The sequence below is a fragment of the Phoenix dactylifera genome, chromosome 5 (genome assembly GCF_051530095.1).
Source record: "Phoenix dactylifera cultivar Ajwa chromosome 5, Ajwa_hap1_PhDact_Kaust_v1.1, whole genome shotgun sequence".
In the NCBI taxonomy this organism is placed as follows: domain Eukaryota; kingdom Viridiplantae; phylum Streptophyta; class Magnoliopsida; order Arecales; family Arecaceae; genus Phoenix; species Phoenix dactylifera.
In genome coordinates this window covers 33,501,574-33,529,013 of record NC_143194.1, presented here as the reverse complement: position 1 = coordinate 33,529,013, position 27,440 = coordinate 33,501,574, and the positions used below count along the sequence as shown (strand labels likewise).

At 39.6% G+C, this 27,440-nt stretch overlaps 1 protein-coding gene across 2 annotated transcripts in view; it reads left to right on the top strand.

The window, feature by feature from the left end:
• GSL04 (glucan synthase-like 4) overlaps window positions 1-26,716 on the top strand; it is a 48,937-nt gene extending 22,221 nt beyond the window's left edge. For both annotated transcript variants that reach the window (XM_008785713.6, XM_039129178.3), the window contains 12 exons: window positions 75-173; window positions 301-369; window positions 548-734; window positions 819-930; window positions 23,551-23,670; window positions 23,747-23,862; window positions 23,977-24,060; window positions 24,327-24,439; window positions 24,515-24,744; window positions 25,101-25,949; window positions 26,060-26,245; window positions 26,328-26,716. In XM_008785713.6, coding sequence (XP_008783935.1) covers window positions 75-173; window positions 301-369; window positions 548-734; window positions 819-930; window positions 23,551-23,670; window positions 23,747-23,862; window positions 23,977-24,060; window positions 24,327-24,439; window positions 24,515-24,744; window positions 25,101-25,949; window positions 26,060-26,245; window positions 26,328-26,558 — 2,396 coding nt within the window. In that variant the 3' untranslated portion in view covers window positions 26,559-26,716. The remainder of the gene's footprint in view (window positions 1-74; window positions 174-300; window positions 370-547; window positions 735-818; window positions 931-23,550; window positions 23,671-23,746; window positions 23,863-23,976; window positions 24,061-24,326; window positions 24,440-24,514; window positions 24,745-25,100; window positions 25,950-26,059; window positions 26,246-26,327) is intronic.
• The last annotated feature ends 724 nt before the right edge of the window (window positions 26,717-27,440 follow it).

Sequence of the window (27,440 nt, the reverse complement as noted above, 5' to 3'; positions counted from 1 at the left end):
GAGAATTGGAACTAAACAATTGTTTCCTTGAAGATGGTTTTTCTTGTGGCATGATTTTCATGTTCTATTTTCAGATGAGTGGAAAAACTTCCTGGAACGTTTAGGTCCTAAGGTGACCAATGAAGAAATTCGATATTGGGCTTCTTTCCGTGGGCAAACACTAAGTCGCACAGGTGGTTCAGATCCAGCAGTTATTAATGTGAACCTAAAATGTTGACATGTTGTTCCTAGTTGTTATAGTTTCATGTTATTCAAATTCTTGTTCTAACATAAACTTCTTTCCTTCTTTGAACAAACTAGTTCGAGGAATGATGTACTATAGAAAGGCAATAAAGTTACAAGCATTTCTTGACAGGACTCGTGATAATGGTGAGTTTGACTGTAAATATATGAAGTATTTATTTGTATAAGAGGAATTCCGTTCATCACCTTTTTTATTTTCTTTATGTAAATAGCTTGGAATTTATACTTAGAACTCTTCACTTGTGATCTTTTAACATTGAAAGTGGATCCTTTCATCCTCACATGATAAAGAATGCTCAATCAGATATTGATAGAGGACTTATTGCCATGGAACGAGAATACAATAAGAAGAACAGCCAGCAATCATTGTCTGCCCAATTAGATGCACTAGCAGACATGAAATTCACATATGTTATCTCTTGTCAAATGTTTGGAGAACAAAGGTCGTCTGGTGATCCGCATGCTCAGGACATTATTGATTTGATGATAAGGTATAGCTTAATTATTTGCATAATTATTAGCATTTTCTATTTCAAATTTCTATTATTATTCATTTACAAATGCTAATGTCATAGGTATCCATCTTTACGTGTTGCCTACATTGAAGAGAGAGAAGAAATAGCAGATAATAAACCTCACAAGGTTTATTATTCAGTTTTAGTTAAAGCAGACAATAATCTGGACCAGGTAGTGCTCTTTTTTGGTTGGGGAAAAATTGTGTTTAATTTTCATCTACTAAATATACTTATTAGCTTTGTTGAAGGTTTGTTTCATGCATACTAGTAACTCTGTTGAGATATTAAGTCACTAGTAATGTATAATTATGATTGCATGTTTGCGAGAATTCTGAAATTAAATTGATGGAGAGACCACTTCCATTCATTTGAAATTAACAATCATAATAGGGGCATCTTGAGCTGTCTTGTGTAATGGCAAGAATTTATTCTTTAATGATCCTTCTTCGTTATATACTGTGACACTGTCATTGAGAATTGAAGGGAATTAATAGAGAGGCTTAGTGAACAATGAGATTACAGTCTGATTCAGATTGTTTTTAAGTTAATTCCCTATGTTGCCCGATTAATATTAAATGATCAAGTGCATTGCTCAATTTCTGCTAATGAGTCCACTTTTGCCCACTAAGCTAGCCACTGGTTCAAGAACATGGTTGCAAGAATTTCTTGAACTTTCACATTTGCTTAAACAAATATTTGCAGTCTGAAGTGGATCTGGGTAGGAATTGATATCCCAGGTTCTTTAGGAATTGAGAACTTAAATTAAATCTGTCTATCTTGATATTGAGTTTGTGCAAAGTAAAGTTTGGATCCAAACAATAATATCAAAGAAATGGGAGAGCAAGAGAATAAATAAATAAAGATAGAATGGTAGTAAACTGTTCTCTATAAAGTATTGGATGGTAATAATCTGTTCTCAATAAAGTATTGGATGTTTGAACCACAAATTCACACACCGGTCCATGTATGTAGAGATGTCATATGAGCAAAGCCACATTGATTGCTTTGGACTTGTGAGGTAGGGATATGGGGTAGAGGAGTGGCTAAATTGCCGGCCATCTTTTAGTGAGGTTTGTAGTGTGGGTAGTGGGAGGAATAAGAGGTTTCCTAGGAGTGGCAGAATAGGATAATTTGGCACAACAATGCTAGCATTGAATAGGAGTGTGAGTATGGATGACAGGGTGTAATATTCGACTTTATGCCTAATTTTGAAAGTGATAGCAATCAAGAGATAGGATGGTGGTCAGTTTAGGACACGTTTTTAGATCTCTGTGGGATGGGGTGTATCCATGGTACCGGCCAGTTTAGCACGTTTCGTATCGGTTCGGCCCCTGATCGGTACGGTATGGTACGGCGGTAGAAAACGGTTCCGGCCCCTTTGGGGCTGAAACCGACTGGTACGGAGGCGTACCGATGTGAATCGCGCGCGCTGTGGGCAGCGCAGACTGATTCAGCACTAGTACCGAACTGTACCGAACTGGTACTGAACCAGTCTGGTAGGCCACCGGTACGTCTATTGGTACCAGTTCGGTGGACCATGGGTGTATCCCGGCTATTGCATCCCATTCTTATGAGGAAATTGGAACTAGGACTAGGGCGGGATTTTGAAACGCACCTACATGGGCATTTCAATTGTCTTGCCTTTGTCTCATGTGGGACATCCACTTATTTACCGTTTTTCTATTAGATGACAAGGCTGGGGAGACTTGCGATTCGAGGAGAATGCAAGGTCTTTTGAGACTCAAAGTTTGATCCATTTGGCTTTTTTTTTTTAAATAGTGTGGCTAAAAATTAAGAGAGAGAGAGGAAGAGAGAAGGAAAGAAAAAAAAGAAAGCAACGAAGGAAGGAAAAACAGAAGAAGACGAAAAGGAAGGAAATGAAGGAAAGAAGGAAGAAAGAAAGAAAGAAGAGGAAAAGGAAAAGAAAAGAAGCAAGAAGAAGAAGAAAGGAAGGGAAAAAGAAAAGAAGGGAAAAAAGGGAGGAAGAAGAAAAAGAAAAGAACAAAATAAGAAAGAAAGGAAAGAAGAAAAAGAAACAAAGAAAGAAAGAAAGAGAAAGAAAAAGGAAAGAAGGGGAGAGGAACGAGCATACCTTTTGAGATCTCGATGAGGGCAGCCACTTGGATGAGATTGGATGTGACACAAGGTGTCTTGCTTTATGGAGAAACCATGAAGTAGTGGCGGCAATCATGTCGGATTGGGTTGTTTATGGGTCGGTTCAGAAAATTCTAAACCTGTACCTGACCTATTTATTAAATAAGTTAGGATTTGAAACCTGAACATGCCATGCTTATTAAGCAAGTAATCTGATCCAGCTTGTTTAATCTGTTTAATAAATAGGTCGGATTGGGTTAGGTCCAAAGTTCGTTGAACCAGTATCGAAATCCATACCGGTCGGCAATCGATACGGTTCGGTACCATTTCGAACCGGACGGAACCGTCTAGTTTCATCAATTTTCGGCTGGTTTCGGTCGGTTCCGACTACGATTTTCATTTGAGAATCGACCCAGTCAGAGACCGGGTCGGCTCGATTCAGGCTGAATCGGCTGGTTCGGCTCATTTCGGCAATCATTAGTTAGGTCCAACTATTATCTATTTAACCGTAGCTTGGTGCGGCGCTAACATGGAGAAAAGATGAAAATCCAAGCAAAGTGCAAAAATTCAAAAAAGTACTAGATGGTGTTATCGATCCTCATAAAGATCGAGTGGGGGATAGGACAATTTTGCCTCATCTTTTCCTTAGCTTCTCAATCTTGAAGTCCATGGGAAAGAAAAAGATGAAATAGAGAAGACATATCAGATTGAAGATTTTGGAACACTAATTGAAGAAAAAATTCCAAGAAAAAAGTGCAAAATTGAAAGAATACTTATTGGTGTTGTCGGTCCTTATACGGATCCGATGAGGGATAGGGTGGTTTTGGCTTATCTTTTTCTCTTGTTTATTTTGATCCTGAAGGTCCTGTACAACAACTATGGGAAAGAAGAAGAGCAAAAAATTCAAGAAAAAAGAGCAAAAAATCGAAAGTACGTGATGATGTTGTTGGGCCTCATGCAGATCTACTGGGGGATGGGGTGGTTCTCATGTTTCTCTCTAGCTTCTTCTTGATCCTAAAATTCTTGTGTGATGGCTACGAGAAAGAAGAGGAAGGGGAGAAGAGATACCAGGTTCTTTCGAGACCCTAATCAGAGTGCTAGAATACAAAGAAAGAGAGAGATACCATGTTCTTTACGGTTGGTTTGGAGCTCGGCAGCTACAACAGAAAAGGGAAAAACCCTAAGCACGAGAAGGCCTCACAAGAGAGGTTTTTAGCCCTTTTATATGATTGGCTTTTGATGCAAGTCCACAGCAAAGTCTGTTCGTTGTATATATGAAACCAGCAAATAGCAAGCCCATCCAGCTAGGCTCCGCTCTCCATGCCAAGTCCAAACAACCCACTAATTAAATAGGTTAAACGGGATAAATGGGTTAGATCATGGAATCTGAACCTGACCTATTTACTAAACAGGTCAATATGGGTCAACCTGTTTACGACCCAAACTTGTTTAGCCCAAACCCAAATATGTTTATTGTAGGTTAGATACGGATCGGATTGACGAGCTGGGTCAGAATTTGCCAACCTTACTAGGAAGCCGCCTTTACTGGTATTTGAAACTTTCGTTTGATGTAATTGCCTGATGGGGTGTTTTTTGCATGGAGGCATGAATTTGTGTGGGGTTTGGTTGTCGGGAAATATCAGGAGACATTGAAAGGGGAGCACGATTAAACCGCTTGTCTATTTTACGACACTAGATATAGCAAGGTCTTGGGTGTGGGTTTTTTTGCAATTGGCCATTAGACAATGTTCATTCAAACTTGTTAATGGGATCTTGGGTAAGTGGGGTTGTAGACAGATAAAGAGCGAGGAAGAAAGGGGTGCTTTAGTGCAACTGGTCAGGGATTTGTGGTGAAGTAGACTTGGAGTGAGGATGGCGGTTAGGAGGCACAGGGGATAGGTGAAGCAAGGGCAATCGGGGGATATGGATAGGCAGGAGATACAAGGGGTAAAAGAAGATAAGGGCTAATAGGAGTCGAGGGAAATGTTTAATGGAGATCTTACATCTCTAAACTAGAATCCAGCCATCATGATCACTATTTCTCAAGTGATTGTGGGTAGAAGAATCATGAAAGGGTCTAAGAAAATCATGGGTTTGGGTGAGAAGAGGGACATGATAGTTTTGGGGACTCTTAAATTGAGATCCCCAAATCAGATTAAACTTCATAAAACCTAAATTGCTTTGTTCTTTATAGGCTAGGAGAGTTTTTGATGCTAAAACAAGCTTGCTTCCATGGAATTTCTGAGGAAAAAGAGGTAGAGAGAAAGAAGGGGAGAGAAAAAACATAATCTGTTGACCTTTTATTTGCAAGACCATGCATTGGATATTCAAATATTTGACATCAGATACAACAAGGCCCGAGGGGAGGGGGTAGTCGGGGTTGGTCATAAGGTAGTGTTCTGTTCACATTTGTTGATGGAGAACCAGGGTGAGTGGAGTTGTGGGTGGATGGAGGTCATAGAACGCTTTAAGGCAGTTGATTGATGGTGTATGGCAAGAGAAAGAGTGATTTGGGGTGAGGTTAGGCTAGAGGGCATGGAGATGGGTGGAACGAGGGCAATGAGGGTATTTGGGAGGCGAGGGTGACAGGGAGTTAAAGAAGATAGGGGCAATGAGAGTTGAGGAAGATTGTGATAATAATGGAAGTTGATTTGATGATTACAGAGTAGAGATCTCCATCTTTAAACTACAATCGAGCCATCATGATCACTATTTCTCTGGCAATGTTGGTGGAAAAGAATGCATAGAAGAATTTTGGGAAACCATGGGTTGGGGTGAGAGAAGGGATGTGGCAGTTTTAGGATCTCTTAGACTAAGAGCCTCAAAGGAGAGCCCTTCTTTTTTTTTTGGTTGCTGAGCCCTTCTCCTTTATATACCATCCCAATCTAGACAGAAATCATGGATCAGATTCAGCTGCATAAACTTAAATTACTTTGTTCTTTATGGGCAAGAAGAGGATTCTTGGATGTGAAGGCGAGCATGCTTCCACGGAATTTATTGGGCAATAGAGACAGAGCAAGGGAGGGGGAGAAGGAACATAAGTTATTGTCCTTGTATCTATAAAACCAAGTTTTAGTCGCCCTTCAATATTTGATATTGGATATAAGTTGTTTGGTGATTGTTGGTGTTTGCTACAAGGTGAGATTCTATGTGCATCGTCAGTGGAGAACCCGATGAGGGGTGTTGTGGGTAGATAGAGGATGGGGGTTAGGGTTGCCACTTTTAATGCAGTTGCTTGATGACTTGTAGGAGCAAGGGTGAGTTGGGGTGATTTTTTTATTCTGTGGGTTATGGAAGCCTTGGATATGTATGCGAGTTTACTTCTATGGAACTTCTAGGGCAAGAGAGAGAAACAAAGGGAGAGAAGGATCATAATTTATTGACCTATCTAGAAAGCCAAGCTTTATTCACTCTTAAATATCTAAGATTGAATAAGTGAGGTCTATGGCGGGTTTCTGCTCACACATGTTAGTGGGGGCCTTAGGTAAGAGGTGTTGTAGGTAAATGGAAGGTGAGGAAGGGCGCACGGAGGGGAGGGGGTGGCGGGCAGCTTCAGTGCAGCTAGTCAGGGGTCCATGTTGAGAGCTAAAGTGATGTGATAAAAGCAAGGGAGAATGGGAGGAAGGGTAGCAAAAGGAATGGAAGGAGCGAGGGCAACATATGCAAATTTTGGAGTGGCTGATGCAGCATAGGGTGCGACCAACAAGTATTATGACTAGCTAGACTATGCCATGCTCGCAGGAGCCAGCAGACTTGTGGGTGAAAACTTCAACAAGCAAATATTTGAGTCGCACTTCAAAAATTAACATGGAACTAGAAGTAAACTGGATTGAAGATCCTTCGCTTGGTGAAGGAAACTCTCAAAAAAATTTATTAACATGTCAAAAGGCTACCCCTTACAATGCATTAGATGCGTATTTATATTTTATAGAATATGATCCCTAACCCTGATTCGGGCATTTAAACTGATAGAGAATCATACTCTTAATAGGACTCGAGAATATGAAAATATGCTAGAGTTATTGTACTATAAATATGGAATCCTGACTAAAATTCAATAGTCCCTAATCAAAAAATCCATAAGATCCTGTCGCTCGCATGCTTGCTCATGGGATGAAAATAAATCAAATATTTGCTTATTAAAGTCTTCGCTTGGGAATCCAATGGCTTCTACGATGCTTGGCATGATCTACCTAGTCATGGTGCTTGCTGGCTGCACCTTGTGTTGCATCAATGGCTCACAATGAGAGCTAAAGTGGTGTGGGAGTGAGGGTGGATTGAGGGGATTGCTTTGTTTTTTGTAGGCTCAAGGAGTCTTGGATGCAAAAGTGAGCTTGCTTTCATGAAACTTTTAGGACAAGATAGATAATGAAAGGGAAGGAAAGAACATAACTTATTGCTTTGTACAAGGTTTGATGAATCGGTACCAGAGGTCGTATGGCCAGTGATTGGTTTAGGACAACATTGGTCCATACAGTGTCGTTCCAGGATGTACCGAAAATAGGGAGAGGGAGGGGAGAGAGAGGGGAGAGGTTGTTGCCCAAGGTGACAAGCCAAGAGGGGGGGGGGGTGAATTGGTTTCTTCTTAACTTTAGTGCTTTTAAAACTTTCTTAGTTAAATGCGATGAATGCTTACTTAGGTTATTAGAGTGAGTTAAACTAATGCAAGAATAGAAAGTAAAGCAAGAGAGAATGAAAGCACAAACACAATCCAAACACAACAATATATAGTGGTTCGGTGCTCTCCTTAGCACCTACGTCCACTCCCCAAGCGTACCCTTGGGAATTCACTATAATCTCGCGGATTACAGTTGGATTGTTTTCCGGGCTCACAATCCAAAAACCTTGTTGGTTTTACGGGATCACCAACGAACCTATACAACTTTGGTTTTCCGGGTTCACCAAAAACCTTGTTGGTTTTGCGGGCTCACCAACGAACCTTTACAACTTTGGTTTTCCGGGTTTACCAAAAACCTTTGTTGGTTTTGCGGGCTCACCAACGAACCTTTACAAAGTATTCAAACAAATGAAAAGAAAAGATTTAAACTCCTAAATGAGCATATAGAATAATATGAGCAATGAAGAAGAGTTAGAAAGAAATTATCGCTTTGAAGTCGCTTGGCTCTTCTTTGTCAAGGAAGCTTCACTCTTCAATGGGGGAAGGAGCTCTTGATGCCTCTTTGAATCTGCTCAATCCCTTTCTTTGATTTTTGAATGAAGCTCTTGATGAAGAAGATTAGGGCACTTTTGTATTCTTGTGTATTCTTTGATAGACCTCTCAAAAGATATTACTCTCTGATAAATAGTGCCCCTTTAAATAGCCTCCCACCTTCTTTGGTCAAGCCCCAATGGTTAGAATTCAAAAACTAGCCGTTACTGACCTTGGGAAGGACAAAAAGTACATCTGCAGAACTATCCGTTACTGTTCAGCCCGTGTTTGGGTCGGCTCAACCTGTCCTTGGGTCGACCCAACTTGGCCTTGGGTCGACTCAAACATTCCTTGGGTCGACCCTCTCAGAGAACACAGAAACATGAATTTCAACCTTCCTTCACTTGGGTCGACCCAACCATTCTTTGGGTCGACTCAAAGTTCACTTGGGTCGACTCAACTTCTTCTTGGGTCGACCCTCTCAGTAATTCCAGAGAGCCATTTTCTGTCTGTCTTTCTGTCTTCCATTTGGGTCGACCCTCTCAGGGTTTGGGTCGACTCAAAGTTCACTTGGGTCGACTCAACTTCTTCTTGGGTCGACCCTCTCAGTAATTCCAGAGAACCATTTTCTGTCTGTCTTTCTGTCTTGCCTTTGGGTCGACCCTCTCAGGGTTTGGGTCGACTCAAGCTTGGGTCGACTCAACCACTGTGTGGGTCGACCCTCTCAGTAAATCCAGAGCATTTTTCCTTTGCATTTTGAGGTTCTTTGGAGGTTGGGTCGACTCATGCCTACCTTGGGTCGACCCAACTCACTGTTCATTTGTGCTGTTTTTGCAGGAGTGTGCCAGATGATTCCTTTAAGTCCCGGGGTCGACCCAATCAACCTATAGGTCGACTCAATTCACACTTTGCTGCATTCTCAAGATTAGATCCATCCAAATGAACAAGACCATATATATATTTTCAATTAAGCATATGTACTGAGAGTAATGAACTTATAAATGAAGTATCAATTTAACTTATAGCATGCTTTGGATAATTGTTTGTTAATCATCAAAATAACACTATCATCCTCAATCTCCCCCTTTTTGATGATTACAAAATAAAGAGTATAAGCCTATTGATACTTGTCTTTAAAATCAGTTTATAAGAGGGATTAAATTTCTGAATTTCAGCTTTTCATATATACTTGTGAAATCTCCCCCTTTATCATCCAAAAGTTGCCAATTTGACTTTTTGAATGGCTCCCCCTTTCATTTATAATTCATTAGCAATGAAACTTCAAAAATTTTATGAGTTTCAGCTTATGTATCGGGGTGCGAGAGGAGCGTGCCAAATTCTGAATTTATATGTGCCAAATTCTGAAACTTGATAGAAATTTTTGATTTTGTGATTTTCATTGTTGCAAATTGCTCCCCCTTAGATATATAAGCTTTCTTATATAATTTTCAATTTGTTTGCCCATTTATTTCTCTTTTCTTTTCATAACTTCTTTACTCACTCTTTCTCACAAAAGTAATACTCTTTCTTCTCAAATGAAATACTCTTTCTTTTCTTAGAGTGAATACTTTATCTTTTCGTCTCCCCCTTTATATACTCTTTCCTTCTCTTCTCCTTTATATACTCTTTCCTCTTGTCCCTTTATATACCCTTTCCTTCATAACTTCTTTTATATACTCTTTCCTCTTCTCTTCTCCCCCTTTTTGTCATCATCAAAAACATAGATATGGGAAAAGATGCAATAACGAACAAACTTCAAACTTCATTGATCAAAATAGGAACATTTTCATATATTAATGCTCAAAACGATGAAAAGTACAATGTTCTACAATCAAGATTTAAAGGTATAAGGGAAAGACAAGATACATAAGGGAAAAAGCAAGATACATATAAGAAAAGGCAAGATACATACGAGAACTAGATTTCTAGCCTAGGCTCTAAACATAAATGCTAAAATCAGCCTAGGGAGAATCTAATGGCTGGGATCTAGTCCTCATCCGCCTAGCATAAGTGGCGAGGGGAGGTCGAGCCTGGTGAGACTGGGTCTGGCGTGGAGCACGTCGAGCTGGATGACTCTGTGCCGATATCTCTGACTCAGCAGCCTGTGGCACAGAAGGTCCATGTGTCTCTCTCTCTCTCCTGAGTGCTCCAATCTGCTGCCTCAGATCACTGATATCAGCAGACATGACATCCAAGCGGGCGTCCAATCGGCTCGTGAGCCCGTCAGTAATAGTCCTCGCCTGAGCTGACATGAGCTCTGTCATCCTGCTCCAGAAGTCATCCGTATCTGTCGGAGGAGCAGATGACGATGGTCCAGCCTCTGAGGGTGCAGTAGGATGATCCATAGGCTCCTCATCCTCACCCTCTGGTGCCTCTCCCTCTGGTGCTTCACCCTGAATGCCTGCACCAGTATGTATCCACTGCCCGTTCACTTTCTCATAACCCATGCGTATGAGTGACCGTGCAGTGTACGTGTCTGTGGGTTGCAGATTCTTGAATGCTTCCTCCTCGAGAGGTAACCCATGCTGACGGAAGATCAATGTAAGTATCATGCCATAAGGCAATGATACCCTGTTGCTGCTTATTACCTTTCTCATTTGCCTCAATATCATGGCCGGAAGATTTAGGGGAATCCCCCTAATCATGCACTCCATAACTGCAAGATCTCGTTCTGAGATGAGATCGAATCTCCCGGTCTTCGGAAATAAAATTCTATTTATCATATTAAGCAACAACCTCATCTCGGCGGAAAGAGAACTAGCTATTACCTTCTGAGAGAAATCGAAGTTCTCATTTTCCATGATCAGCTGAAGAGCTCTCATTTTGTTATCTGATCTTTCCGGAATAGCTCCCGTGCAAGGTAGGTGTAGAAGCTCACTCAAGCTCTCCTCGGATACACGGATCCGAACCCCTCTAACATCTGAAACAAGCCCTCCCATACCAGTCTTGAGGAAGGCGTAGAACTCTTGGACTAACCCGGGGTATATCACCACATCAAGAGAGCAAAGATACTCCCATCCTTGTCTTTGGATCCATTCCCAAATTCGAAATCCTTCTTGGTTGAAAAACTCCGAATGGATCCTTCTTCCGGTAGTAACCGGCCTCCCCGCAAATCTTGCAAGGAGCACTGAGGGGGAAGGAGGAGGAGGGACCTCCGCACGTGCCTCACGTGGTGGAGACATGGGAGAAGGCTCGGTAGGGCGCCTTTCCTCTTGTTGGACTCGGCTCACTCTTCCGGATCTTTTGGCTACGGCTCGTTTGGGACCCATTTCTCCAAGATCTTAAAGAAATCTACTGTTTGGAGGAGTCTAGTGGAGATTGGAGAGTGGGGACAAGGATTTTCGGAAGAAGACAAAGGGCAAACAGTGCCCTAGATGAGCTCTCGGGCCCCCTTTTAACAGTGGGGTCCCGACGTTGGGTCGACTCAAGAATTTTCTTGGGTCGACTCAACGTTGGGTCGACCCTTGTTCTGGGTTGGGTCGACCCAAGTGCAGAACTTGGTTTTCTCTCCCTTTTTGCTTCTAAAAAGTTTTCCTCGCTTTTAATCCTTATAAGCTCCTTATGGGACATTGATACATGAGTAAGAAATTTATAGACAACAAATTTGACTCATGTTTCATGGGATTTTTGAAGTTAGAAGAATGTATCATGAGACTACTAACTTCCTTTCATATTCATTCAATAAAAGGATCACATATACCTAATTTCCTTCTGAGCATACAGAATCTATCTTCACTCAGTGGTTTTGTGAATATATCGGCCAATTGTTTTTCCGTGCATATATGCTCAATGCATACATTTCCATTTTGCACATGATCCCTAATGAAATGGTACCTTATTTCTATGTGTTTGGCCTTAGAGTGCTGAACTGGATTTTTAGTGAGATTGATAGCACTCGTATTGTCACACTTAATAGGAATATTTTCTAGTTTAACACCATAGTCCTCTAGTTGTTGCTTGAGCCATAATACTTGAGCACAACAACTACCAGCAGCTATGTATTCAGCTTCGGCTGTGGATAGTGCTACTGAATTCTGCTTTTTACTAAACCATGATACTAAATTGTTTCCTAAGAATTGGCATGTGCCACTTGTGCTCTTTCTATCTAATTTGCATCCGGCAAAATCTGCATCTGAGTATGTAAGCAAATCTAGACATGAGTCTCTCGAGTACCATAATCCAATGGTGGTGGTTCCTCTTAAATATCTAAGGATCCTCTTAACTGCACTTAAATGTGACTCCTTAGGATCCGATTGATATCTAGCACATATCCCTACACTAAATACAATGTCGGGTCTACTAGCCGTAAGATAGAGCAAGGATCCAATTAGTCCTCTATAGAGCTTAATATCTACACTTTTCCCTTTTTCATCCTTGTCTAGCTTATTAGTGGGATTCATTGGAGTGCCAATTCCCTTATGATTTTCATTACCAAACTTCTTCAGTATTTCCCTTGTATACTTAGTTTGATGAATGAAAATACCTTCTTTGGTTTGTTTGATTTGTAATCCTAAAAAGAAGCTTAATTCTCCCATCAAACTCATCTCAAATTCTCCATGCATTAAATCAGCAAATTCTTTGCATAGAGTATCGTTAGTGGCACCAAAGATTATGTCATCTACATATATTTGTACCACTAGTAGATTTTTGTCCATTCTTTTGAGAAATAGAGTTTTATCTACATTTCCTCTACAAAAGTCATTATCAATGAGAAACTTACTTAGTCTATCATACCAAGCCCTAGGTGCTTGCTTTAATCCATATAATGCCTTATGCAATTTAAACACATGATTTGGTAATTCATGATTTTCAAATCCTGGAGGTTGTTCTACATATACTTCCTCTTCAATAATACCATTTAAAAATGCACTCTTCACATCCATTTGATATAATTTAAAGTCCATAAAGCATGCAAATGCTAGAAGTAATCTTATAGCTTCTAATCTAGCTACAGGAGCAAATGTCTCATCATAATCTATTCCTTCTTCCTGATTGTATCCTTTAGCTACAAGTCTAGCCTTATTTCTTATAACTACTCCATTTTCATCTAATTTATTTCTAAATACCCATTTTGTTCCAATTACTGAATTATGCTTTGGTCTTTCAGTTAATGTCCATACATTACTTCTTTTAAATTGATTTAATTCCTCTTGCATGGCATTTATCCAGTTAGTATCTTTTTCAGCTTCTTCATAAGTTTTAGGTTCTAATTGTGAAACAAAAGCAAGATAATCATTTAAATTCCTAAGAGAAGATCGAGTTCTTACCCCTTGAGATGGATCACCAATAATTAAGTCTTTGGGATGTCCATGTGCATACCTCCATTCTTTTGGCACGTCTTGGGGTTGTGGTGGCACGCAATCTTCTCCCTTATCTTGATTTGGCACGTCATCTATATTCAACTTTTCAAAGTCTATAATTCCTGTATCATCATCAACAATACTTTCTTTCCTAGCAGACTCACTATCAGACTCATCAAATATAATATTGACCGACTCTTCCACTACTAAGGTTCTTTTGTTGAATACTCTGTATGCCTTGCTAGATGTGGAGTATCCTAAGAAGATACCTTCATCTGACTTGGCATCAAATTTACTTAAGTCCTCCTTGCCATTATTTAAGATAAAACATCTACATCCAAATACTTTAAAATATTTTGCAGTTGGTTTCCTATTGTTCCAAAGTTCATAAGGAGTTTTCTTAGTTATAGGTCGTATTAAGACTCGATTTAGAATATGGCAAGAAGTGTTTATAGCTTCAGCCCAAAAGTACTTTGGAAGATTTGACTCGCACAACATTGTGCGTGCCATTTCTGCCAATGTCCTATTTTTTCTTTCAACAACCCCATTTTGTTGAGGCGTTCTAGGTGCTGAAAATTGATGTGATATTCCATTTTTAGTGCAGAATTCCTCGAAGTGTTGATTTTCAAATTCCGTGCCATGATCACTTCGAATTGCTACCAATGTGAGTTTCTTTTCATTTATGATTTTATTGTATAGTTTCAAAAATTCTGAAAATGCTTCATTCTTATGTGCCAAAAATAAAACCCATGTGTACCTTGAAAAATCATCTACAATAACTAGTCCATACTTCTTCCCTCCTAGACTTGTAGTTCTAGTAGGTCCAAATAAATCCATATGTATGAGTTCAAATGGTCTAGTTGTTGAGACTACATTTTTCGATTTGAAGGATGACTTAGTTTGTTTTCCCAATGAACATGGTCCACATATTTTGTCTTTTTCAAAAGTCAATTTTGGCACATCTTTTATTAACTCCTTCTTAACTAGTTTTGATATTAATTCCATACTAGCATGTCCTAGTCTTCGATGCCAAAGCCAACTAGTTTCATTTTTCTTTTCTTCATTAGTAATTAAGCATAAACCATTTTTCTTGCCTAATTCTTGAAGATCTACTAAATAAATATTCCTTTGCCTTTGTCCTACAAGTACAATACTATTATCTTTAGGATTTGTGATTATACATACAGATGCTTCAAATGTAACTTTAAATCCTTTATCACAAAACTGACTTATGCTAAGAAGATTATGTTTCAAACCTTTAACTAATAAGACATTTTCTATAAAAACAGATGGAGCAATGAAAATTTTACCCTTTCCAATGATATACCCTTTACCATTGTCTCCATAGGTTACTACTCCACCATTCTTTGGTTCCAAGGTGACAAATTGATCTTCGTCACCAGTCATGTGTCTTGAACAGCCGCTATCTAGATACCAACGTTTTTCAACTTTGTCAGCTGCAAGACACACCTGCAATCAAAATCAAGAAGAAACTTTAGGTACCCAAACTAAGTTGGGTCCTTTAGGGTTAGTACTCCATGTTCCTTTTGGAACCCAAACTTTTTTGAATTTTATCTTTTGATTATTACTTGATTTGTTTTGACTAGACTTTCTAAAGTTACATTCATATGCTCTATGTCCTAACTTATTGCAATAATAACAAGTAATATTTTCATTTTTAGCTTTTACAAAAATATTCTTTAATAATTTTTGTTTCCTATTTGTTTTATATCCTAAACCGGCCTTATCATATACAGCTTTTTGGCTATCAAGAATCAAATTTAATTTGGTAGAACTAAGAGTAAATTTATCTACCAAAGTTTTATATTTTTCAGCATCTTCTTTTAACTTAATATTTTCAGCAATTAAGTTCTTGGTTTCATTTTCAAGTTTCCTACTTAATGTTTCGTAGTTATGAGACAGTTTTATCTTATCTTTAATGAGAGATTGATTTTCTTCTTTTAGAGCTTTGTTTTTATTAATTACTTTCTTATGTTCTTCCATGAGTTCTAAAAATGCATCATGTAATTCATCAACAGTAAAATCACAGTCAAGTTCAGAATCTACCTCATCGTCATTGGCCATATGACATATTTGGGCCGTGTCTTGATGATCTTCGTCCTCCGAACTTGATTCCTCACTCTCACTCCAATCGGCCATAAAATTCTTCTTTTTCAATTTTCTTGCCATCCACTTCAAATCTGGGCAATCTATCTTATAATGCCCGGGTTTGTTACACTCATAGCAAATGGGAGTTTCTTTCTCCTTTTCTTTGTCCTTACCCTTTTCTTTGCTTGAGTTACCTTTAATGAAGGGCTTCTTTTTATGGAATCTATTCTTACCTCTCATGAATTTTCTGAATTTTCTCCCAAGCACTGCCATCCCTTCTTCATCAATATCTTCATCATCATTTGAATCTTCCGATTCAGTTTGTTGTCTAGGGGTGGTAGTCTTTAGGGCAATAGGCTTTCTCCTCTTGACCTCATCTTCTGAATTTTGCCTCATTGTCAACTCATAGGTCATGAGTGATCCTAGAAGCTCCTCTAACTGCAGTGTGTTGAGGTCCTTTGCTTCTTGAATAGCGGTTACCTTGGCCTCCCAATTCCTTGGTAGAGACCTGAGAATTTTACGCACCAAATCAGAGTTAGAATAAGACTTTCCTAAACTCTTAAGCCCATTTATAATATCAGTAAAACGAGTAAACATATCAGTTATGGACTCAGTAGATTCCATTTTAAACAGTTCATACTTGTGTACTAATATGTTTATCTTAGACTCCTTAACTTGATTGGTCCCTTCATGTGTGACCTCAAGTCTATCCCAAATTTCTTTGGCGGTGGTGCAAGTGGATATTCTATTAAATTCATTTACATCTAAAGAGCAGTAAAGTATATTTACAGCTTTTGCATTTAACTGTGCTAATCTTCTATCATTTTCATTCCAATCCATTTCTGGTTTGGGTATGATAGTGCCCTCTATGTTAAGTGTGGGTGTGTGAGGTCCTCTAGTGATGATTTGCCATAGTTCATAATCTGAGGCTTGAATGAATATCCTCATTCTGGCTTTCCAATATGTGTAGTTTGTGCCATTAAATAGAGGAGGTCTATTTGTGGATTGTCCCTCACTCATTGCACATCCCACTTGGGTTGTCATGATCTTTAACTCTTGATTGTTAGATCAATGAGTACTATTAGAGCACCTTGCTCTGATACCACTTGTTGCCCAAGGTGACAAGCCAAGAGGGGGGGGTGAATTGATTTCTTCTTAACTTTAGTGCTTTTAAAACTTTCTTAGTTAAATGCGATGGATGCTTACTTAGGTTATTAGAGTGAGTTAAACTAATGCAAGAATAGAAAGTAAAGCAAGAGAGAATGAAAGCACAAACACAATCCAAACACAACAATATATAGTGGTTCGGTGCTCTCCTTAGCACCTACGTCCACTCCCCAAGCGTACCCTTGGAAATTCACTATAATCTCGCGGATTACAGTTGGATTGTTTTCCGGGCTCACAATCCAAAAACCTTGTTGGTTTTACGGGATCACCAACGAACCTATACAACTTTGGTTTTCCGGGTTCACCAAAAACCTTGTTGGTTTTGCGGGCTCACCAACGAACCTTTACAACTTTGGTTTTCCGGGTTTACCAAAAACCTTTGTTGGTTTTGCGGGCTCACCAACGAACCTTTACAAAGTATTCAAACAAATGAAAAGAAAAGATTTAAACTCCTAAATGAGCATATAGAACAATATGAGCAATGAAGAAGAGTTAGAAAGAAATTATCGCTTTGAAGTCGCTTGGCTCTTCTTTGTCAAGGAAGCTTCACTCTTCAATGGGGGAAGGAGCTCTTGATGCCTCTTTGAATCTGCTCAATCCCTTTCTTTGATTTTTGAATGAAGCTCTTGATGAAGAAGATTAGGGCACTTTTGTATTCTTGTGTATTCTTTGATAGACCTCTCAAAAGATATTACTCTCTGATGAATAGTGCCCCTTTAAATAGCCTCCCACCTTCTTTGGTCAAGCCCCAATGGTTAGAATTCAAAAACTAGCCGTTACTGACCTTGGGAAGGACAAAAAGTACATCTGCAGAACTATCCGTTACTGTTCAGCCCGTGTTTGGGTCGGCTCAACCTGTCCTTGGGTCGACCCAACTTGGCCTTGGGTCGACTCAAACATTCCTTGGGTCGACCCTCTCAGAGAACACAGAAACATGAATTTCAACCTTCCTTCACTTGGGTCGACCCAACCATTCTTTGGGTCGACTCAAAGTTCACTTGGGTCGACTCAACTTCTTCTTGGGTCGACCCTCTCAGTAATTCCAGAGAGCCATTTTCTGTCTGTCTTTCTGTCTTCCATTTGGGTCGACCCTCTCAGGGTTTGGGTCGACTCAAAGTTCACTTGGGTCGACTCAACTTCTTCTTGGGTCGACCCTCTCAGTAATTCCAGAGAACCATTTTCTGTCTGTCTTTCTGTCTTGCCTTTGGGTCGACCCTCTCAGGGTTTGGGTCGACTCAAGCTTGGGTCGACTCAACCACTGTGTGGGTCGACCCTCTCAGTAAATCCAGAGAGCATTTTTCCTTTGCATTTTGAGGTTCTTTGGAGGTTGGGTCGACTCATGCCTACCTTGGGTCGACCCAACTCACTGTTCATTTGTGCTGTTTTTGCAGGAGTGTGCCAGATGATTCCTTTAAGTCCCGGGGTCGACCCAATCAACCTATAGGTCGACTCAATTCACACTTTGCTGCATTCTCAAGATTAGATCCATCCAAATGAACAAGACCATATATATATTTTCAATTAAGCATATGTACTGAGAGTAATGAACTTATAAATGAAGTATCAATTTAACTTATAGCATGCTTTGGATAATTGTTTGTTAATCATCAAAATAACACTATCATCCTCAGAGGTAAAGGGAGATTGAGGGAGGAAGGGGATGGAACCCGATGAGGATCTCCATGGACACATCGGGAGAGAGATAGAGAGATGGAAAGGGATGGGGAAAGAGAAACCTTAGCGGGAACCCTTGGAGATGGAGGGGGAGAGAGAGGAAGGGAGAGGGGAGAGCGGGAGAGGGAGGGATAGGGGGCTTACTTGGGAGCGGGAGATATGGTATTTTGGCATTGGTCAAGGGAGCGTGAGACAAGGGCAACTGGTCAGAGAAAGCAACGAAAGCGAACAAGAGAGGGAGAGACAAGTTGCTTAGTTGAAGATTCGAATGTGAGAACGATCCTTTTTTACCCATTTTGAAGCATCGAACCATCCTGGTCAAGGATCGGCCCAGTTCAATATGTCCTAAACTGCCTGATTCGGGATGGTGCGGTGATCCCTAGTTTTATATCTCCAAACCAAATTTTGGTCACTCTCAAATATTTGAGGTCGGATGTAACAAGGTTCTAGGAAGTAGGGCTTTCAAGGTTGGCCACAGGGTGGGGTTTTGCTCGCTTATTAGTGGGGACTTCTAGCTGAGTGGTGTTGTGGATGGATGAAGAGTGAGGAAGATGGTGGTGGGGGCAAGGTGTACTTAAGTTCAGTTGGTCAGGGTCTATGGCAAGAGCAAAAGCGGCATGATAGTGAGGATAGGGCAAAGGGGATGTGTGGAGCAAGGGCAATAGATAAGGGGACATGTGAAGGTTGGGGGGGGGGGGTATGAGAAGTTAAAGAAGGCAGAGGAAGTGGGAATTATGATAAGCATTTTGGGGAGGATAAGAGTGAATTGGGTAAATGCAGGAGGAACATCTTCTCCATCTCCAAAATCAGAATGTAGCCATCATGATTGCTAGTTGTCGGGTTATTGTTGGTGGAAGAAAAGAGTATAGGAGAACTAGTGTTGGAACTAGGCCAAGTCGGGTTGGGTTTTTCTTAAGCCCATACTCGACCTTGAGGTCAGGATTTGGCTCGAAAAATTTTTCCAACATCAGGCCCAAACCTGACCTGAGCTCGAAACTAAAACCTAAATGGGCCCAACCTAACTAAGCCCAGCTGGTCCAAAAATGTAGGCCCAATGGAAGGGAGAATTCGAGAGTTATGAGATCCCCAAGAAGAGAACCGTCGAGGTTGGAGACGGATTGATGGGGCTAGAGAAAGTGGTGGGGCTGCATCAGTAGTGGAGAGGCTATTCCTTTTCTTTTAGGCAACTAGGGCACATAGAGAGAGGGGACCCTTGAGGACTAGCTTAATCCTTCGCTTTCATCGCCTTAAGTTCTAGCTCCAAGTTGGTCGGCATCGGGATTTAGTTGCCCATTCCACGGCAGTCAATCAAGATGTAGTGTAACGGCTACATCTCCCTCGCTCACATCATGTGAACTCTAGATATCATGAGGATTTGAAGTCCGAGGACTCCATTTGACAAAGACTCTCCGAGAGAGATGATCAAAAGATAGGGCATGGGTAGAGTGGGGTGAGAAGGGGGGCTACAAGCATGGGGATTGAGTTATTAGGGCTAGAAATTGAGTCGAGCCAGATCTAGCTCTAAGTCGAGCTTTAGGCCGAGCTTGGTCTACGTCTGTTTCTATATGGGCATTATAACTCGAAACTGAATTTAATATAACTCCTATTGAGTCCAAGCCTAGAACCCAACCCAAAGCTGGCCTAGCTAGATTCGCCTCAGGCTGGCTCAGGCCCATTTTCAACCCTAAGGAGAACCAAGGGTTGGGGTGAGTGGAGGGACGTGGTAGTTTAGGGCCTCGAAAGAAAGCCCTTCTACGGTATGTTGTTTGTTGTCCCAATCTAAACAAAATTATGTTTGATCGATCATATTCAACTTTTTAAAATCTAAATTTGCTTCACTTTTTATGTGTGAAGGGATCCTTGGACACAAAGCTGACCTTAATTTCATGGAATTTTTGGCAATAAACAAAAAAAGGGAGGGAGAGAAGGATCATAGATTGACCTTATATTTGCCAAGCCAAGTTTTAGTTACTCAAATATTTGAACCCCCTTTTTGGGTGTATTTATTGATATGCATGTGATGCGTCTAAACTAGATTCTCTTACTGGAATAATATAAGGACAACTTATTAATATACATCTCTTCATCTCGTATCATATGATACCTTACTAATGAGGTTTTGATTATTGTTATACCCCTCTATACCATGTTGTGTTGACATCACATTTCACTTTTTTTTTATTGGCACAACAGGATACCATATATCAGTACCATAAGGTGCCATAAATATATCGATATTGGTACCCTATTGCAAAGATACTAGTACCGAGAATTGAGATCAAAAACAAAAAAGAATCTAAAACACATGAAACATTATAAGCCAGGCAGATAACCAAGTGTTAAACATTATGAAACATTATTGTAAAGATACTTTTGTTTTGTTTTGTTGTATTTATTTTACTTTTGTTGTGTTGAGAATTTAGATATTGATGCATCCTATTATATTATTAGAGTTGGCTTGTAGGAGAATTGTGTAGAAAATACAGTTGTGTCAGATAGCCATGTGCTTGGATTAATCTTCAGGGTTGTTAAGTGAATTTCTGCGCATAACCAAGTGGGTATCCCCTATCGACATGAGATAACCCTGAGAAGCTTGAAATGGAGCTGAGTTCAACAGCATGCTTGGTTGCAAAAGCATAAAATTGGTTCTCTCAAACATGGAAAGAAGTATCCAGAAAAAGATGCTTGTATTTGATAGGCGCATATATTTTCAGTCCATAAAGTGTGAATTAGAAGGTGGTTAAGATAAATTGAGCTCAGGTTGGTATTAGTCAAATAAAGATATCAATAGACTTGCTACAGAAAACTAATAAAATCACGTTTTGTGTGAGGGTGGGATCTGTCTAGAATGGATGTAATGCCAAAAGTTGATCTAGGTTTACAAGTGAAACAAATATGACTCACCATTGACTAGAATCATCTCCTACAACTAACTGAGTATCAATATATGGGGAATGTACCACACCACTTCCATATCTTTATTCTTTTCTTGGCCTTTCAATATTAATGACTAGAAGAAAATTAATTACAAGCACTCTTAGGTTATTTCATACTACGGATAACTCCAACCATAATTTTTTTAATTTTAAATAACATCTTCTTATCCATGACTAATTATGAAACAATTATCCAGCATCTCATTTTTGTCTCTTCTTATGAAACAATTGCTTAATTATGTGCAGATGAACTCCTTTGGATACCTAATATCCTTTATGCTGCTCATAAGCTTAAGTTTCCTGGTCCTCATGACCATAACAAGAAAAGGAATGATCAAAGTTTTGCAGCTTTTTAATTCTAAATTTATTTTTTAGTGCTGATGGAATTCCTTCACTTGCTTGATTAACCTGTACACACATTTATTTTTGTACCGGTACACGTATTCTCATGTCGGCGATTCTTGGATTCTTCAACTATATTTTGCATGGATGTTTCTGTGTAGTTACAATTTTTTCAATGTCTTTGTTTGCCACTATTTTTAACCCTCTCTTCTCCAATCACATCTATGATTTTTCGGTTATCTTCGGTACAGACAATAAGTCATATGTGCCTTCACATCGAATGTCTGACAAGAAGTTGAGGCCATGCAACTACTTTTAGCTTATCAACTATTCTTGGATTCTTCAGCTATATTTTGCATAGATGTTTCTGTGAAGTTAAAGTTTTTTCAATGTCTTTGTTTGCCACTATTTTTAACCCTCTCTCTTCTCCAATCACTATTTTTGGTTGCTGAGCCCTTCTCCTTTATATACCATCCCAATCTAGACAGAAATCATGGATCAGATTCAGCTGCATAAACTTAAATTACTTTGTTCTTTATGGGCAAGAAGAGGATTCTTGGATGTGAAGGCGAGCATGCTTCCACGGAATTTATTGGGCAATAGAGACAGAGCAAGGGAGGGGGAGAAGGAACATAAGTTATTGTCCTTGTATCTATAAAACCAAGTTTTAGTCGCCCTTCAATATTTGATATTGGATATAAGTTGTTTGGTGATTGTTGGTGTTTGCTACAAGGTGAGATTCTATGTGCATCGTCAGTGGAGACCCCGATGAGGGGTGTTGTGGGTAGATAGAGGATGGGGGTTAGGGTTGCCACTTTTAATGAAGTTGCTTGATGACTTGTAGGAGCAAGGGTGAGTTGGGGTGATTTTTTTATTCTGTGGGTTATGGAAGCCTTGGATATGTATGCGAGTTTACTTCTATGGAACTTCTAGGGCAAGAGAGAAAGAAACAAAGGGAGAGAAGGATCATAATTTATTGACCTATCTAGAAAGCCAAGCTTTATTCACTCTTAAATATCTAAGATTGAATAAGTGAGGTCTATGGCGGGTTTCTGCTCACATAGAATCTCAGTGCAGCTAGTCAGGGGTCCATGTTGAGAGCTAAAGTGATGTGATAAAAGCAAGGGAGAATGGGAGGAAGGGTAGCAAAAGGAATGGAAGGAGCGAGGGCAACATATGCAAATTTTGGAGTGGCTGATGCAGCATAGGGTGCGACCAACAAGTATTATGACTAGCTAGACTATGCCATGCTCGCAGGAGCCAGCAGACTTGTGGGTGAAAACTTCAACAAGCAAATATTTGAGTCGCACTTCAAAAATTAACATGGAACTAGAAGTAAACTGGATTGAAGATCCTTCGCTTGGTGAAGGAAACTCTCAAAAAAAATTGTTAACATGTCAAAAGGCTACCCCTTACAATGCATTAGATGCGTATTTATATTTTATAGAATATGATCCCTAACCCTGATTCGGGCATTTAAACCGATAGAGAATCATACTCTTAATAGGACTCGAGAATATGAAAATATGCTAGAGTTATTGTACTATAAATATGGAATCCTGACTAAAATTCAATAGTCCCTAATCAAAAAATCCATAAGATCCTGTCGCTCGCATGCTTGCTCATGGGATGAAAATAAATCAAATATTTGCTTATTAAAGTCTTCACTTGTGAATCCAATGGCTTCTACGATGCTTGGCATGATCTACCTAGTCATGGTGCTTGCTGGCTGCACCTTGTGTTGCATCAATGGTTTTACATGGTTTCCGAAAGCTGAGACAAGGAGAGAAACGGAGCATGAAAATCCTTAAGGTGCAAATTCTTACCTTCCTAAACAAGCTGATGAAGAGAATACACAAAATTGGCATAAAGAGGAAGCAAATGTAGCATCGCTAAATGGTGGTTTTCAATACCAGTCCATTTTTTCCAAGAGAACCTTATGGATATTTTGAAAACTTTAACTTCATACTGATGTTAACTCTAATGCATGTTTGTAATTGGTTTACTGTTGACATCTACAGGAGATATTTCGTATCAAGCTTCCTGGTCCTCCAATTATTGGGGAAGGGAAGCCTGAGAACCAGAATCATGCAATCATTTTTACTCGTGGTGAAGCCCTCCAGACAATTGATATGAACCAAGTATATGCTTTATATACTTCTTTTTATTCTCTTTCACTGCCTCTCTCTTTCACCTGAACATATTTTGGTTCTTCAGGACAACTATCTGGAAGAAGCCTATAAAATGAGAAATGTTCTTCAAGAATTTCTTAAAAATCATGGAGAGCACCACCCAACCATACTTGGGCTTAGAGAACACGTATTCACGGGAAGGTTAAGCCCTCTTTCCTAGCATATTCTTTATAGATTATGCACCATAAAGACAAGGATCAATATTCACTTAGTTTAATAAAACAATCCTTCACATCTTGGTTTCCCTAAATGCAGTGTTTCATCTCTTGCTGGGTTTATGTCTTATCAAGAGGCTAGCTTTGTCACCATTGGACAGCGCTTTCTTGCGAATCCCCTCAGGTGCGGAGTACACTGAATGTTCATATTTGTGAAATTCTAAAACAGTAATGTCAATAGGTAGATACTTGCTTATTTTTTTTGCATAAGATCAACCGTGTGACATTAGCTATAAATATTCAGGGATTGCAGTTTGAAATAGCTCTGTCTGATCTACTAATACAAAACTATTTCGTATATTTTATTTAATGCATGGCATGATGTCTTTAGTAAATTTTGTTCCTCATCAAAGAACTGTTAATCCAGTCATACACTTTTGTTATATCCAGGGTACGATTTCATTATGGTCATCCAGATGTGTTTGATAGGGTATTTCACATAACTAGAGGTGGCATAAGTAAAGCATCTAAAACAATCAATTTGAGCGAGGGTGTATTCGCAGGTAGAAGTGGACAAGTTTTATTTTATGTTTTGATTACATTTATTATTACATTTTATATCATGAGTCTCTTCACAGGATATAATTCCACGCTACGTTGCGGATGTATAACTCATAATGAGTACATGCAAGTGGGCAAAGGGCGTGATGTTGGTCTTAACCAGATATCCAAGTTTGAAGCTAAAGTAGCAAATGGAAACAGTGAACAAACTCTGAGCCGTGACATTTACCGTCTTGGAAGACGTTTCAACTTTTTTCGAATGCTTTCTTGTTATTTCACCACAGTTGGATTTTACTTCAACATCCTAGTATGTAAAGAACTCTGTTGAAACTCTTCTATTAATGTTCTGTCTGCCTGCATTTATATATATTGGAATAATAAATTCAACGAGAATTCCATTTCTTTACTGTTTTTCCTTTTTGTCTTTTAAATGTGGGCTTCTTTCAATATGCCACTAAGTTTTATTTAGTATAGGAACAATTGATTGCTTAGAAAACTTGCACAAATTTTTTACAGAGTTGTAACATGCATCATTGTTTTGTTGGTTAGTTTTCTGAACCACCAGTTGCTCCATGCAGACCCTCACTTGGATATGTTTATGTTGATTACTCATGACATGGTCTATTCTTACCTGTTGGTTTAATGTTATGGGAAATTTTGCAGATATCAATACTCGGGGTTTATATTTTTCTCTATGGGCAGCTATACTTGGTTCTTAGTGGAGTGGAGAAAGCGCTACTGGCTGAGGCTCAGATGCATAACATAAAATCTTTAGAAACAGCTCTTGCATCCCAGTCTTTCCTGCAACTAGGTCTTCTCACAGGATTACCAATGGTGATGGAGCTTGCTTTGGAGAAAGGATTTCGTTTGGCCTTGAGTGATTTTATTCTCATGCAATTGCAGCTAGCATCTGTCTTTTTCACATTTTCCCTTGGAACAAAGGCCCACTATTTTGGTCGAACAATCCTTCATGGTGGTTCCAAGTACAGACCAACAGGCCGCAGATTTGTAGTTTTTCATGCAAGTTTTGCTGAAAATTATCAACTATACTCTCGCAGCCACTTCGTCAAAGGATTTGAATTGCTTTTCCTCTTGATTGTTTATAATATGTTTAGGAAATCTTATGAGAGCACTATGGTATATTTCATGGTCACATACTCCACATGGTTTATGGCTGGAACATGGCTGTGCGCTCCTTTCCTTTTTAATCCTTCTGGATTTGTCTGGCGGAAGATTGTGGAAGACTGGACAGAGTGGAACAAGTGGATGAAGAATCAGGGGGGTATAGGAGTACAGCCTGACAAGAGCTGGGAATCATGGTGGAATGCTGAACATGCTCATCTCCGGCACTCAGGGCTGAGTTCTAGAATTCTCGAAGTACTTCTCTCCCTGCGCTTCTTCATTTATCAATATGGACTAGTTTATCACCTTGACATATCTCAAGATAATAAAAATTTCACGGTGTATGTGCTCTCCTGGCTTGTTATTGTTGCCGTCTTTGTATCAGTTAAGGTATGTGCATGCACTTTCTTTTTTTTGGTACTTGTTCGACTTTGCAGAAATTGCTAAGTTACTAGTATAATCCCTTTTTTTTGTCTGATGCACATATGACTCTGCTGCAGGCTGTAAATGAGGGGCGTCGGCATCTTAGTACAAATTATCATCTTGTGTTCAGGTTTTTAAAACTGGTGCTATTTCTGGGTGTGATAGCTTGCATGATTACTCTTTCAAGGATATGCGAACTCTCGATTATGGATTTGATTGTATGCTGTCTTGCATTTCTACCCACTGGTTGGGGACTGCTGTTGGTAAGTAGAGTTTGTGCCATGTGATTACTTTTAGCTTGCGCAATGCTTTTGCTGATCAATACTCGGCTATTTCTTTTTCCAGATCGTGCAAGTTTTGAGGCCCAAGATAGAAGACTATGGAATATGGGAGCCTATCCGAGTTATTGCTCAAGCTTATGACTATGGAATGGGTTCTTTGCTTTTTGCACCTATAGCAGCATTGGCATGGATGCCTGTCGTCTCAGCCATTCAAACTCGTGTTCTTTTCCACCAGGCATTTTACCGGCAATTGCAAATTCAACCAATTCTTGCTGCAAAAAGGAAACATAGGTAAATGAAGGCTTGATGTGGTTGCAATTCATGGCCGTTCATGTCTTTCTTGTAAAGTATTCCTTGTAATTTATCTTCACGCCCTGCACTCTTTCATGAAGGTACTGTTATTATTTTGGGATTTAATTGAAATTTGATTAAGCTTAGTCTTTTTTTAACATACGTCATATTTTTAGCGAGTAAGATTGTCGTGCATGATTTTCCCTCGTCGAACACTTTCTAGTATGCTGATGGCTTGGAGCAATGTTGTCTACTGAACAATATAGATAAGAATATGCCTTCGGTCGACTTTCTGCTGAACAGTGTATAAACAAAGTTACCGTAGGCTGTTGTCTTGGGCTCTTAAGCAACGGCCTGGGTGTATAAAGGTTTAAGAATATGCCTGGATGACTCTTGCCTGGGTTGCCATAACGGGTTTGGCTTATTGTTCTATAACAAAGCATGCATTCATACGCATGCAGAGATAAGCACGTGCGCAGACCCACCGACTCGTGCATTCTAAAGTATGCAAGACCAGGCAGAGACATAATTTATAATTTTTTTTGGAAATAACAAATAAGTGAAGCCAGGATGCTCACGTGAACGTAAATCTATTAGGTTGAATCTCAAGTAAGATCAGACTGCATCGGAAACAGACGAGCATAACTTGCACGGTACAACCAACTGAAAAGTGAATAGCCATTTCTGTAAGAAACCCTAGACATTTGCTCCAACCTCAAAAAATATGGACTCTTATTCAAGCTTACGTGGCATATACTTTGGAAGAATATTTGTTATACTATCCTTTTGAACACGAATGCGTTTTAAGGTTTTGCAAGTTTGTTGTAGTTTATGTGAATCACAGCATATTCTGAAAGCATTCCTTGAATGTTATTACCGAGAGAGA